At 30.7% G+C, this 14,046-nt stretch overlaps 1 protein-coding gene across 3 annotated transcripts in view; it reads right to left on the minus strand.

The window, feature by feature from the left end:
* Positions 1-14,046, minus strand: part of LOC124368725 (chromosome-associated kinesin KIF4A-like) — a 45,439-nt gene that overhangs the window by 16,413 nt on the left and 14,980 nt on the right. For all 3 annotated transcript variants that reach the window (XM_046826042.1, XM_046826040.1, XM_046826041.1), the window contains exons 7-10: positions 12,332-12,546; positions 8,882-9,054; positions 7,389-7,573; positions 5,373-5,642 (exon numbers count right to left, since the gene is read on the minus strand). In XM_046826042.1, the coding sequence (XP_046681998.1) occupies positions 5,373-5,642; positions 7,389-7,573; positions 8,882-9,054; positions 12,332-12,546 (843 nt within the window). The remainder of the gene's footprint in view (positions 1-5,372; positions 5,643-7,388; positions 7,574-8,881; positions 9,055-12,331; positions 12,547-14,046) is intronic.

Consider the following 14,046-nt stretch of genomic DNA (forward strand, 5'->3'; position numbering starts at 1 on the left):
TTTATTCTTGATCATACGCCGCCACCCAAAATGCGAGTGCCATGCCTTCTCGCTGATGTCAACGAAAGAAAAACATCCCTCGAGATAGTACCTATCAGTAAAATATCAAATTCTAGAGAATCTGATCAGAAATATAAATTGAATTGTAATGGAAAGGCAATTATTTACCGCGCAAATCATGTGATGCCGCGTGGCCTGTCGTAATCGGGATTCTCGAGAAAGATAAGATAACAGCGACAACAATACCGATTACAATGCCTGGAAATGCTTGTAATTTTGTAATTAAAGAGTTGTTTTTTCGTTCTATCATGTTTGTTTAGCTATAAATTTATATTTTTGTGTTCTTCATACTGGTGTGTTCGGTATAATCCCAAAGTACCTGAAACACTAAATAGGTGACACTAAACACTAAAATGACACTAAAAACACTAAATGAATACTAAAACTAAGATATCAATACTGTTAACAAATAAATAAAAACCATATAAACAGAAAACACGCCGAAGGAAACCGACTCAGCGATGGTTAGACACGCACTACCTGAAGCTAAACTGCAAACAAAAGCGCGCGCGCTGTACGGCGTCTGTGCCGTGTGGCGGGGAGAGTGTCTAGACACCGCGTCTATTGTTTCAAACAATATAACGCGACAGCTATATTTTGACGCTTGACATATGTCAATAACCCACACACATGGTTGACGCATACCGTTAGTGACATTTATCGGATTTAAAAGGAACTTAAATTTGCTATAGACGCAGTTTTGTGTCGATGCGCCGTACCGCGTCTTTGCCGTTTGGAGATAGTTTGTCTATGCGCCATACGGCGTCTGTGACGTTATAAGGGTTAAGTGGGTCATTCTACATCAAATCATCCAGGCCATGTCACCCACCATCTCAGATTTTGATGAAACTTTATATTTTTAATCCTTCCATATAGATATTCAAATTCAAATTCAAATTCAAATTCAAAATTCCTTTATTTCTTTTTATACATAATGTACATGAATTGCGTCATTACCTTTACTACAATATAAAACATAAGACTCAGATTAGAGTATTCATACTTTATATTTAATACAGTATAATAATACATATAATTATTTTAAATATTTATGTCCATAGTGTTAATATGTTTTGTAATGGTAGGCAAATACAAACAAAATTACTTTTAAGTCACAGTGTAAAAAAACTCTTCAAGAGAGTAGAATGAATGATCTGTACAAAATTGTTTCAACATTTTTCTTAAAATTATTAAAAGAATTCTCATTCTTAATACAGCCTGGAAGGTCATTTATAAATTTTATTCCTATGTATGTCGGGCACTGTTTATATTTTTCTTTATTATGTTTCTTTACTAACAAAATTTTTCTCTATTTCTTGTATTATAATTATGATAATCTTGTTGCCTTGGTATAGACTCTGCATTTGTCTTGACATGTAATATAGTTTTTATAAATATATAAACTATATACTGTCATTATTCTTAGGTTAATAAAGTGGTCTTTACAACTATCATTATTTTTAAGGTGTAGAATATGTCTTATTGCCACTTTTTGTAAATGTAATATTTTGTTTAAGTTATTTGCACTGGTTCCACCATAAATTTTCAATGCCATATGAAAATGTGTGGATGTATCAAGGCATAGTAAACAGATTTCAGTGCATTTATTTCTAGGAAGAAGGATAACCGCCTGATTGCAAATATTCCAGAACTCATTTTATGAACAAATTTTTTTCTACTTGTTTTGTCCAACTTAATGTATTACTTAGAGCCAGACCCAAGAATTTTGTATCTTTTACAAATTTATTTCCAATTGTATTTATCTCATTTGATTGTTTACATTTTAAATTTCATTAGAATTGTTTTTATCAGAATTTAGTAATAAATTTCTATCATTCAAGTAACATTTTAGTTGTGAACATTGAATATTCTGTTGTATTTATTACACTTTGTAAATCTTTTCCAGAAACTGACATACTTATATCATCTGCAAACAAACATAAATGATTTTTATTTGATAAATTTGTTAAAATCTGTGGCATACCTCCCAAGTAGCATAAGAACAAAAATGGGCCCAATACTGAACCTTGTGGTACAGAATATTGTATTTTTTTCTATTCTTGAATTAATATTTCTTATTTCATTATTTACCTAGATATTTAATACTAACATACTGCTGTCGCCCTTCCAGATATGACTGATGCCAGCTTAATTCTTTATCCTCAATACCATATGATTCTAATTTTTCTAGCAAGGTTTTATGGCAGACACTATCAAATGCCTTTGTCAGATCCAGAAAGGCTCCAACAGTATGATTCCCTTCATCCAAATTTTCTAGCACATTCTCAATATAATCAATTAATGCTGTTACCGTTGATCTATTTTTTTCTATAGCCATGCTGCTCCAAATCCAGCAATTTACCCTTCTCAAAATAGTCTACTAATTGAATCATCATAGTCTTTTCAAATATTTTTGATAAAGCAGGTTGTATTGCCAATGGTCTATAATTTAGAGGAATTTTTGCTGTCTCCTTTTTTTTAACACAGGAACAACTTTTGATATTTTTTAATTGAGTTGGGAAGTTTCCTGTTATTATAGAAACATTCACCACATGTAAAAGAGGATTTAAAAGTGCATGTTTTGCCTCTTTAATAATCTTTATAGGTATGTCATCATACCCTGCCGACCATTTTGGCTTAATAGAATCAATTATTTTAATTAGTTGATCACAGTCAATAGTGTTGCATTTAAATTTACTTTTATAATTTGAATTTCGATTAATAGAAATTTGACTTTTTGTTTAAATTTGGAGCAACATGCTTTTTTTTACCATTTCGACAAAACTGATGTTTAATAAATCAGCTACACAAACAGGGTCACAGATTATTTTACCACCATCGTTTAAGCTCTATATTTTTAAATGACATTTCCTTACTGTTTTCTAATTTCATTATTTACCACTTGCCATATAGTTTTTATTGATATTTGTTGTATTCACCACTTTATTATTAATGTAATCTCTTTTCTTTTTTTTTGAATCAATTTTTTATATTTATTTTTTTGTTCCTTCAAAGAAAGTTTTATTTGTTTGTTATTTTTACTCTTCCTATATAAATTATGTTTATTTATAAGTTCTTTTTTGTTTGCAAGTTATTTCATAATCTATCCATTGGTTTTTTATTGTGTTTTAATAAAGTAAGCGTTTTAAGGGAAAATTTATATCAAAATAATATTTTAGAATGTTGTAAAAATATGTAAACTTATCATCTACTGGTGCCATATAAAGTTTAGTCCAGTCTTCCTTATATATGTCTTTCTTAAAGTTTTCTATATTTCTTTCACTAAAAATTCTTCCAATTCTACTTATTTTTAATTTAACATTTTTATTTTTCTTTATTTTGAACATTTGAGCATCATGATCAGAGAGTGATGTTATTATACATTCTACATCAAATAAAGTAGCTTTCATGTTGGTGAGAAAAATTATCTATTGCAGTTTCACTGTTGTCTGTTACCCTGGTTGGAATCTTAACTGTATAATAAAAAACCATGCATATTCAATGTATTGACAAAGTCTTTTTTTTTTCTATCCTCCCCTCAAAACATCAACATTAATATCACCACCAATAACAATGTTTATGACAAATTTTGGATAAAATCTCTAAAAACATGTCTAGTTTTTGTAAAAAACTTGCAGTATTTTCAGATGGACTCCTATAAATCCCTCCAACTAAGAATTTTACTGAATTGATTTTAATCTGAATAACACAAGATTCAAATATTTTTGTCTTCATTCAGTAGATCCAAATTAACATCAACAATTGTTTTGTAATTTATTAAATGCTCCGATACCAATATTAATACCCCACCTCCCTCATAATTTTTTCTGACATACCCTTTTGCTAATACAAAACCTGGTATTTTAAGTTTTTCAACTTCATCACTATTTAATTTATGTTCAGTCAGAATTATGATGTCAGGTTCAAGCTCTTTGGATAGTTATTGTCAGAGGATCAATTCTGGTGGCCAGGTGCTGTATGTTCTGATGGAAGACAGTTACATATGAAGTTTGATTTTGTATGTAGTTCGGTTTCCTTTTTATCTTACAATGACTTTTTTTTTTTTTGTGAACATTAAAAAATGTTCAGAATTGTTATTTGAGTTATTAATTAAACTACATGCCTTATGCCTACCATATGGAAATATACAAAATTTTACATTCCTGCCTTAACTCATTTTTTATATAGGCGGTTAAATTTGGGCAAAACAAGTGTTTTTACATATTCTGAGAAGTCCGGACGAGCTTGTACTTTCAATTTAAAAAATTTGTATCTTCATCATTCATAGGGTAAATGTAAGGAAAATGTACAATATTATTAAGAAAACTGTGCTGATTTCAGAAAAAATATAAACCCTATCTATCTTTATTTATATGGATTAAAATATTTTGTTTTGGTAACTCTTCAAGTATTTTTAATGACGGAAAAAGTGTTTTACTAAAATCACAATATCTTAACAACACAGAGTGACAATCAAGTATTTCTATTTTAATTAATATCTACAAAAAGCATAGAATAACATAAAAAAATAAAGTTCATGGCATTTTGTATGCTTCACCATGTAAAAACGTTTTTAAAATAAGAAAACCTTTATTGTATTCAATTCATAAAACACAAGAACTACTTAAAGAGAAATGTATCATTGCTTTACCTGATCCAAAAAAACCCCCAAAAACCATATGACCAAGAATTAGTTACTTTGGTTAAAAACTTCTACCAAAATGAAGAATTTTCTTGTATTATGCCAGGGAAAATTAGCGTAACCGAAAATGTTTATTAACAAAAAAGACTATTGCTTTTTAACTTAAATTCCGTTACCGTATACCTCGGCTGTTTTTTCTTGATTATATAAAAAATACCAATATTTTCAATGTATTTTATTACAAAATAATAATAAAAATCACCAGAAGTACTTAAAATACACTTTGAAAGTCACGATTAGACAATATTACTATTAGTGATGTGTCAAATCTGAATTTCGTATCCAAATAAGGCTATTCACGGATGACAGCTGATTAGGTGTATGCAAATTAGCAATCGCACAAAACCGTTTAGTGAATTATATTCTTAGTTACTAATTATCATTAAAGAGGGCAACAAACCAGGTTTTAACACAAGAATTTAAGTAGGATGGTAAGAGCAGGCTAAAGTATACTCGAGAATCGAGACCATAATTTTGGTAAAAGAACCAAATTTTTGTGAATCACTCCATTTGTAATTATCGTGTTACATGTGTTCTGTTATCCCATATTCAGTTTTAGAGGATAAAACTAAACCGGTAAACTTAAGTTTCTTAGAAAATCTTAACTTACCTCTTCTAGCTGCAGAACAGACACGTTTACATTCTTTTGCAGGAGTAAAAACAGGCATTACGTGAAAATCCTCAAGGAAATTTTCAACAAAGTCAGAAAATTGAAAACACACATTGTCTAATTTGTCATAAAAGTCACTATCGGAGATTTGAGAAACTTTATTTTCGCACTCATCTTGATCACTCTCACAATAAGGGGTGGCCATGACGTTCGACTCAGACATCTTTTCATTGGAACTTGGAACCTCTTCTTCACTTTCCGTAACTTCTTCTGCAAGAGCAACATAGAACATTAGTAATATATAACTACAACCAGGTAGAGCTGTTGTGTTATAGGGTAATGCACTGTAAGCAATAGCTTACTAAATAATAAATATAAGGTAACAAAACATTGCCATTACATATTTAATGTAGACAAATCTAATTTCTATTATTATTTGGCATACTAAACAAATAGTTTTTTTAAGGAAATTATGAAAATATTAAATGTAAACATGTGGTGATTAATATAATTTTGAACATGCTGTAAACAATTTATCTTTAAGCTATGTTTACACTGGCAGGCTATAGCACAAGTTTTGTGACTGACAGAAAAAATAGTAACCGGAATGTAGTAACCAGAACGCGTAACTGGAACATACAGTAATAACCGGAACACAATGACAAGCAAACAGAATACAGTTACCTATTCAGAAATATGGCAATTTAAGGATTTTAACTATTTGTGTGCGAATAAAACAAATGGGCTATTTATAAGTGGCATAAAGTAATAAGTATAAAAATAAAATTTCAATCTACTAATTTCTATCAGATCATGTTTAGATTATATACATTGTAGATTATTGAAAATATTCTTTTCAAATAAAACAGTGTCTTGTGTAAAAATACTGGGGTTTCCAAACCTTTCATTTAGAACTCAATTAGGACAGGTGTTGACATACATTTAACCTGTACTGTTAGAGTTAGAGCCTTAACCGGTTTTGAGAAAAATAGTATCTCTAGCAGTAAAAGGAACAGTACAGGACTGGCTTAAAAACTACTTAATGGGGAGAGCAACATTTCTGAATTAATTATAATAATAGCTCATAATAGTTATTTTATCGATTAATGCACAATACATTTTACCTGTTGACATTATTTGGTAGTATTTCCCAATTTAAATGCCTTTCGGTCAATTTGTACTGAAAGTTTTGAAAGACTACCTCTTGTGAATATTTATTTATAATTTATTGTATACACTGTGATTTCGTCTGTATTTCAGTGAAATTAATACAAATGTATATATTATTTTAATGACTATTGACATGTATTTTTATTATAATGACTTGCAAGAAAAATGTTAAAGTTCAAACTGTGTAAATAAGGAAGTCTGAACTTATATAAGTAATATTATTTATTGGTTATCATACTTTTTTTTAAGTGTCTGCTTTCATAAAATGAAGAAAATTACTGTATGTTATAAACATTACATATAATTTCACTGGGTTTAATTTATAAGAAACATTTTACTTAAAGTCAAACCATTTTATAAACAACAAAAACATTGCATTAATAATACAAATTTACTCACCAATGGTTTCTATCATCACACAGAGGGTTAAAACATAAAACGAAATTTACTGACAGTTTGCTTTACGCAAAATAAAATTGTTGAAATTTAATTTTTTATAATCTAAATTGAATTGACCAAATCAAACAACTAACCTAGATTGTAGTTATGCATTAGGTTAGTTATCCACCTGAGGAAGAGATCAGATTGCAGATCTTGAAATGTAGTGCTACTAAATTATTGTATCATTAAAGAATAGCAAATGTTCGAAAAAAATCCTGTTATCTTTAATTTGTAAATTACGATGAATTTATTTTCTTAATTTGTATTTCTATTTTGACAAATATTACAATGCAAATACATGACATATGAATACACTTTGATACAGACAGAACTGTACTTTTTTCAAATTTGTTAAATACATATTGTAACTGTTATCTGATTGTTATCAGATTATCTGTAACTTACCTATGCACTCAAGAGGCTGGCCGTGACTTTGGGCCTGTCCATTGACAGATTCCTCCTCGTACTCTTGCTTCAAGTGTAACCAGTTGGAAAATTGTTCTCTTTCATCTTCAGAAAAGGACTTGCTCATTGATAATCTACTCAGCAGAGATTCTGCTTCCGATATCAGGGTGGACTGTTGCTGTTGCCTGTAAAACACAAGCCGCTCTCTTGAACTTGCAATTTCATATCTTTTATTTTAGTACTACATTTAACTCTTAAGTGCTGACTTATTTCAGATATGTACTCTGCCCTGGTTGGGGTTTTTGGTCCCAAATATTCTCATGAACTACCTAATTTAAAAAGTCATAACATTCTATATTTGCAGGTTCTTAGGGGCTGGAAACAGTCTCTTCCCCTTCCTCACCCCCACCCTGACCCAATAACAATGGCCGAATTGGTGCGAGGCCAATAGACAAAGATGTCAGACTTACCTCATCATCAAGCATGACGATACGATCTTCAATTTTACTGGAAAGTCACAAGAAGTACTTATACGTCGTCATCAGTGCACATTTACAACTATAGTACTTGTTAATAATAGAATTCAACATATTCACACCAACTGGAAATTAGCGGTTTCTTATTTTCTGCCATATTTTACAATAATAATGTCAAGAAACTAAAATCTTGTCCATAAAATTCTTGAGTATGATTAAAGAAATAAATTAATCAGCGTTGGGATTTTTTTTAATTTCATTATTTGTCAGCGGTTTTATTTTAAGATATAGTAGTTTGGTAAACATCACAAAACCAAATGTTTGAAAACATTACTTGCCCGTAATATGAAACACTAGACTTAAATTGACTTAAGTAATATAAAAGTAGTTAATTAGTTAATTTTACACAAAATATAGAATTAAGATATTCATCAACCATTCATTCATAAAAATTTTACGATTCTGAAATGAATCTTGATTTCTGATGTGGTAGGAGAGTTCATCGTTTAGATTGATACCTGAGTACCTAGTATCTCACTCATAAATTTATTTGTTAGTGAAAAAATAATGCAGTTGGTATGAATTACTAACTTGATATTTAGAAACAAGGATAAGGCGTTTTTATCGAAGTAAACGAGTTGAAAAAATTATAAAGACACCTATTTTAAGATGTTGGTTTTTGAAAAAGGCCTTATAAGACTGCTTGTAATCCAGCTAAAATACAACTCCAATTATTCTTTTTGATTTTGAAAATCTTGTTACAATCAACCAAATTTCCTCAACAATCCTTCGCATATTTTGCTACTTGAGTGTGCAATAGATGTACCAAACTGCAATTGACAAAAATCGAATTCATAAAAATTACAGTTGTCGTTATTATATACAGCACTGAATAAAATGTTCAGTACATCATCTCTTTAGTAATAATGACTAGTTTCTGATTTACCTGTATTTGTTCAAACACAGAAAGTTTCCGACCATACAAAATGTCGATGCCACAAGTCCCATCCGACTTACCTGTTTTCATCTATGCTGTGGTTTATGTTCGGTTTGTTCAGATCCAGCTTTGGCAATCTCAGATAAGTAATGTGTCTGATTAGACTAAGGTATTGCCAAGTCTTCTCTGCAAACCTGGCACACGGAGAAATGCAGCAAATCGCCAAGGTGTTAAGTCTTCCATTGAATGAATCCTGAAAAGTCATGAAATTAAACTTTATGATTCACTTGTTAGTTCCATCAAACCTGTTAACCTCATGATTATGGACTGAACAACTACATTTTTTGAACAGGTCAGGTTAAAGCTTATTATGATTAGATGACTTGAAATGGCAACAAGATTTTAGACATTTACCCTCGTTACGTATTTGCTAAATCTGAAACCCTAAGTTTCGAAGAGTGATGGTGTCTGTCCTCAAGTTCAAATTCTTTATTAGCAGAACATCCTCACAATGTATAGCAGTGTGAGAAACAAATTCAGCATAAACAATCATCTATGATATACATCGTCTAGGCCTAATAACAAGTGTCTATCCAATTATAGCAAAATTAACACTGATGTCATATGGGCTGATATTAATCATGAATAAATGATATGAATAAATCAATAGCTTTTTTAAACTTTTCTTGAAACAATTAATTTCAAGAGAGTTAAGAAGGAAGAGAGTTGTAGAGTTAATGCCTGTTTCAGCAAAACAATTCAAAGGGGTTTTAACACTACATTGAGATACGTATTCTAAGAAAATTTGAGTTTCTAGTCATAGGGTTATGAACAGATCTATTTGTAGGTATGGCATGTAAATTTCTTTTTGTATACAATAGGCAATCTAAAATATACAGTGAAGGTACTGTAAGAATACCATACTTTTTTAATAAAAGTTTACAGTGAGTCCTTATGTTTACATCAGCTATAATCTTGATTGCACTTTTTGTAAAATTAATAATTTGTTGTTACAATCATTGCCCCATACAATAATTCCATAAGATAAGAAACTATGAAGGTATGCATAGTAGACAGTAATGAGGATGTCTGCTGTTACAATATATCTTAGTCTAATTAATATTAAAATACCCTTAAGACACTTTATTGCATAACATTTCAACGTGCCTAACCTTCAACGTGCTCTTCTTCAGGTATCAAAACCCAAGACAAAAAAATTAAGCGATCCCGAAATTAACATATCAATCAAAATTTGGCTATGAAAACACCAAAACTGTACAACACAACAGAACTTGATATTTACGTTGTACTTTTAATAATCAGGTTCTCATTATCGCTGGTATGTTGATATCGCTGGGACAGAGTACAGGACATCTGACGAGGGGTTGTGGACATCAGTTGTCATAAGCGTAATACAGGGCCGCGATGTTCCAAGTTTGTACTGTGCGATATTGTGATGAGCCTAATTTGGTCCAAGTCGTTATTATCCCTGTCATCATTTTATCATATTCGTTAAGCTATAGTAGTTAGTAATCTCACATTGCTTTTTATGTTGTCATGTATAGTCTATATATTTTTGTGTATATATTTATGGTTTTCATTTAACTGAAATATTTAATTTTGTAATTTACTATTTTCTCAAGCAGTGTAAATGAATAACTTTCAGTGTGTGTATTTGATTGTATGTGTATATGTATTAAGTTTTGGATTCAATACACTGAAGTTACAACTGTTACATAACAATTATATTACAGTATTTTCTAGTTACTGGTATTATTATCATTAGGGTAGTTCCTGTAATAAAGCAAGCAAGCAAGCAAAAAAAAACATTTGTTTGTCCAAAAAAATTCAATATGTACTTGAGAACCCAGCACCAAAGTGAGGTGAAGCACAAATAAAATACCAAAACACAAAATAAGATCACGGCTGCACCAAATGATACACAAACCATGGCACATGACACAGCCAGCCCCTAGGCAGGACGACAAAAAATAAATTGTGAGGAGGAAAGCGAATAATCAGACACCTCCAGCGTTACTTTTTAATTCTTATCTTTTAAGTTAATTCCTTTTTTTAATATTGATAGCCAAATTGACCTAATTGCAGCAAAAGGGGGACTGCAATTTATCAGCTAATTTGATGTATGAAGATTTAATTAGTTTTTAATTGAAACAATTAGTTTTAATTTGAAGGCCATGTTATACACAAATTAACAATGATATAATACTGAATTAAGAAAATTCCCAAGTTTATAATCACTATGGGATGGCTTGGTTACGAAGTTTAAAAAAATATATATTGTGTAAGAGACAGAACTATTTTTTGTTAGTTTTCAAAATGAAACCTCCGGCTGTAAATAAGTGAATGAAATGAAATGAAATAAAAAATTCCTTTATTAAAGAGGCGGAGTTAGGGCTACCAAGCCCTAACTCCAACCACATATAAACCACATCCACCAACCACATATAAATAAAGAAAATTAACAATAATTTAAATACAGACACTGTACAATTTTGACATAATTATACTTTATAACATCTATACAAAGTTGATTAGTTTACATAAAAAACTTAATAATATATTCTTAAAGAAAGATAATGAAAAAAGCCAACAAAGTAAAAGAGAAATTAATATAACAATAACACATTCAACCACTCCAACACATTGTCTGGCCTCACACACACCGCAAGCATCACCGCCCGTCACCCCCAGTAGCAAGTCCCTAACCCTCGCCCCAAAGAATGAATGACCATCAATACTTTTAATATCACCAGGGAGATCGTTCCAAAGGCGACAAGTCTGAACAGTAAACAACCTAATCAAAATTGTTGAGCTATGAATTGGAATTGATAGTAAAGTGGCTCCCCTTCTTGTAGGTTGTTCACTAATATCAGAGATTAAATCAAGTGATCCATAAGTAGGAGTTTTAGTTTTGATAATTTAATGTAGAATGGAAACAATATGAAATTGGTGTGGTTTTTTAAGTTTCAAGAGTGATCATTGCTGAAAAAATTGTGATACATGCTCATGACGTCTAAGATTAAAAATAAATCTAATACAGTAATTCTGAGCATGCTGGAATCTGTCCGATTGCTCAACAGTCAAATCACTGATCACGGCGTTACAGTAGCTAAATTGTGGAAATATAAGTGTCTTGACCAGCACACCTTAATAGTGAATGACAAATTTCTTTAAACTATGGATGCCAGCAAAAACTTTGTTACATATTGTAACATGGTCAGTCCATTTTAGGCTTGTATTCATAGTCAGTACGAGATTCTTCAGTTTATTTTGGTAATTTAGTTCACTACTGTTAAGTTTTAGTTTTGGTAAAGTGTCAAGGTTAATCAGTCTTTAGAATATAAGTGCACAAGCTCCTAATTTTTCCTGGTGTCCCACTTTGTAAAACAATGTATACAGATTATATTTAAGTTTCCTAAGTAAGATAGATGCAAACCTTTAAATGTTGTGTGTTAGGCTGTTTGTTGTAACTTAAATGTTAAAATTATTGCAAGAGAAAATGACTTTACCTGAAGTAGGAGGAAGATCAAGTATTCTCTCATGTATAAGATGTGAATGTCATCATTATGTGATGCTCCACCATGTGTTTTAGTCAGTACACTCAGCACATAGTAATCTAGACCCATGATTACCCCATCACTAACATTCCACATGGAAGGGGGGTGCTCACCACAAGCCAAGTCGGTAAATATGGCTTGTGACACACGGATTTTTGTTTCACCATCTGGAATAAAATCATTAATTAGTAAGTATAGTGGAAATAATTGCTACAGAGTAAGAACATTTGTTATGAGTTTAAACAGTACATGCCAAATGAAAGATGAAAAAATAATTTTTGAAAAATCAAGATGAATATATATGATAGTAATGCCTGCCAGAATCAAGTGTTCTATGACAAATAACATCTTTTCACCATCTATATTACTGAAAGGTGTTCAGTAAAAGTGTTCCAATATTTGGAATTTGGTTCTACACATAAAAATAAGAAAAAAAAGTTCATATGACTATATGTCCTAAAACCTTTAGTTTTCCATCTATCTGTCTGTATGTGTTTTTTATACAAACATTATTTTTTGAACCAGTTAAGATAAAGTTATGAAACTTGATAATTGTATTAACCTTTGGTAGAACTTTTTGAAAATAAAACATTAACAAAATTCTTTTACCCGTTTCAAAATGGCATCTGTTTAAAGTTTTTAAAGTCAAATAACAAAAAACCGGTATAGTTATAAATAAAGCATAGGATACTGACTTCTAAGCCATTTTTATACCAATTCTAACGCTACTTTTTCCAACGAAATCCGTCAATGCATACGCAAGCACAGCCACTTTAAAGATACGCTTGCACAAGCCTGGAGCAACAAACAACTGATACCTCTCAAATAGGACATGTTTGGTAGAACAATCTAAACAATCCAAAAAATTATTTTGCAGAACAAAATCTCAAAGCAATGGAACACTTTTACTGAACACCCTGTGCATTTATTTAACAGAGCTTTGGTGTACCAATTATTAAGCCCTAAATACTTACAGTTCTAAAATAACTCTTTCAGTTGATGACTTGAACATTGTTAATATAAATGATCTTAAGAGTATGAGCATATACATTCAACATTATCCAAAATAATAAAAGAATCTGCTTCATTTCTACATGAAAATTATTCAATCAAGATCATTTAAACCAATACAAAAATTATAATATCAATTTTTAAATCACACAAAGTGTGTGTTTATAGTACAGTGAAAGAATGTGACTGCAGAGTGCAGAGAATATTTTCAACCAGTTTCTATTGACTATGAAATTCGTTAGAGGCTCCAGTCATTGAAGGTTAGAATGAGCTACAGTTTATCTGGGAAACTGTGTACAGACATGACGGATACTACTTACTGTACTACCTTACAAAATGTAGTGCTAGAAACTAAATCTCAACTACATTTTACAAGCTTGTTATACTCTCACATAATGTGTTCTAAATTCAGAAAAATTCCTATTATTATTTTATACAAAAACTCATAGTTAATTTAACTAAAAGGAAATTGTAAAAATTAATATATTGAACCACAATCGAACCTTGAACATGAAGGAACGGGGGAAAATCAGAGTTATCTACTAATTTAAGTAAACAAAATTCGAGTTACTAAATATTTAAATTTGAGACATCAAGTTGTAGAGGGCCAACAAGGTTACTGAACTTGTCTAAATTGTATTGCTAGACAATATTGC

Source organism: Homalodisca vitripennis, chromosome X (assembly GCF_021130785.1).
Source record: "Homalodisca vitripennis isolate AUS2020 chromosome X, UT_GWSS_2.1, whole genome shotgun sequence".
Taxonomy (NCBI): Eukaryota; Metazoa; Arthropoda; class Insecta; order Hemiptera; family Cicadellidae; genus Homalodisca; species Homalodisca vitripennis.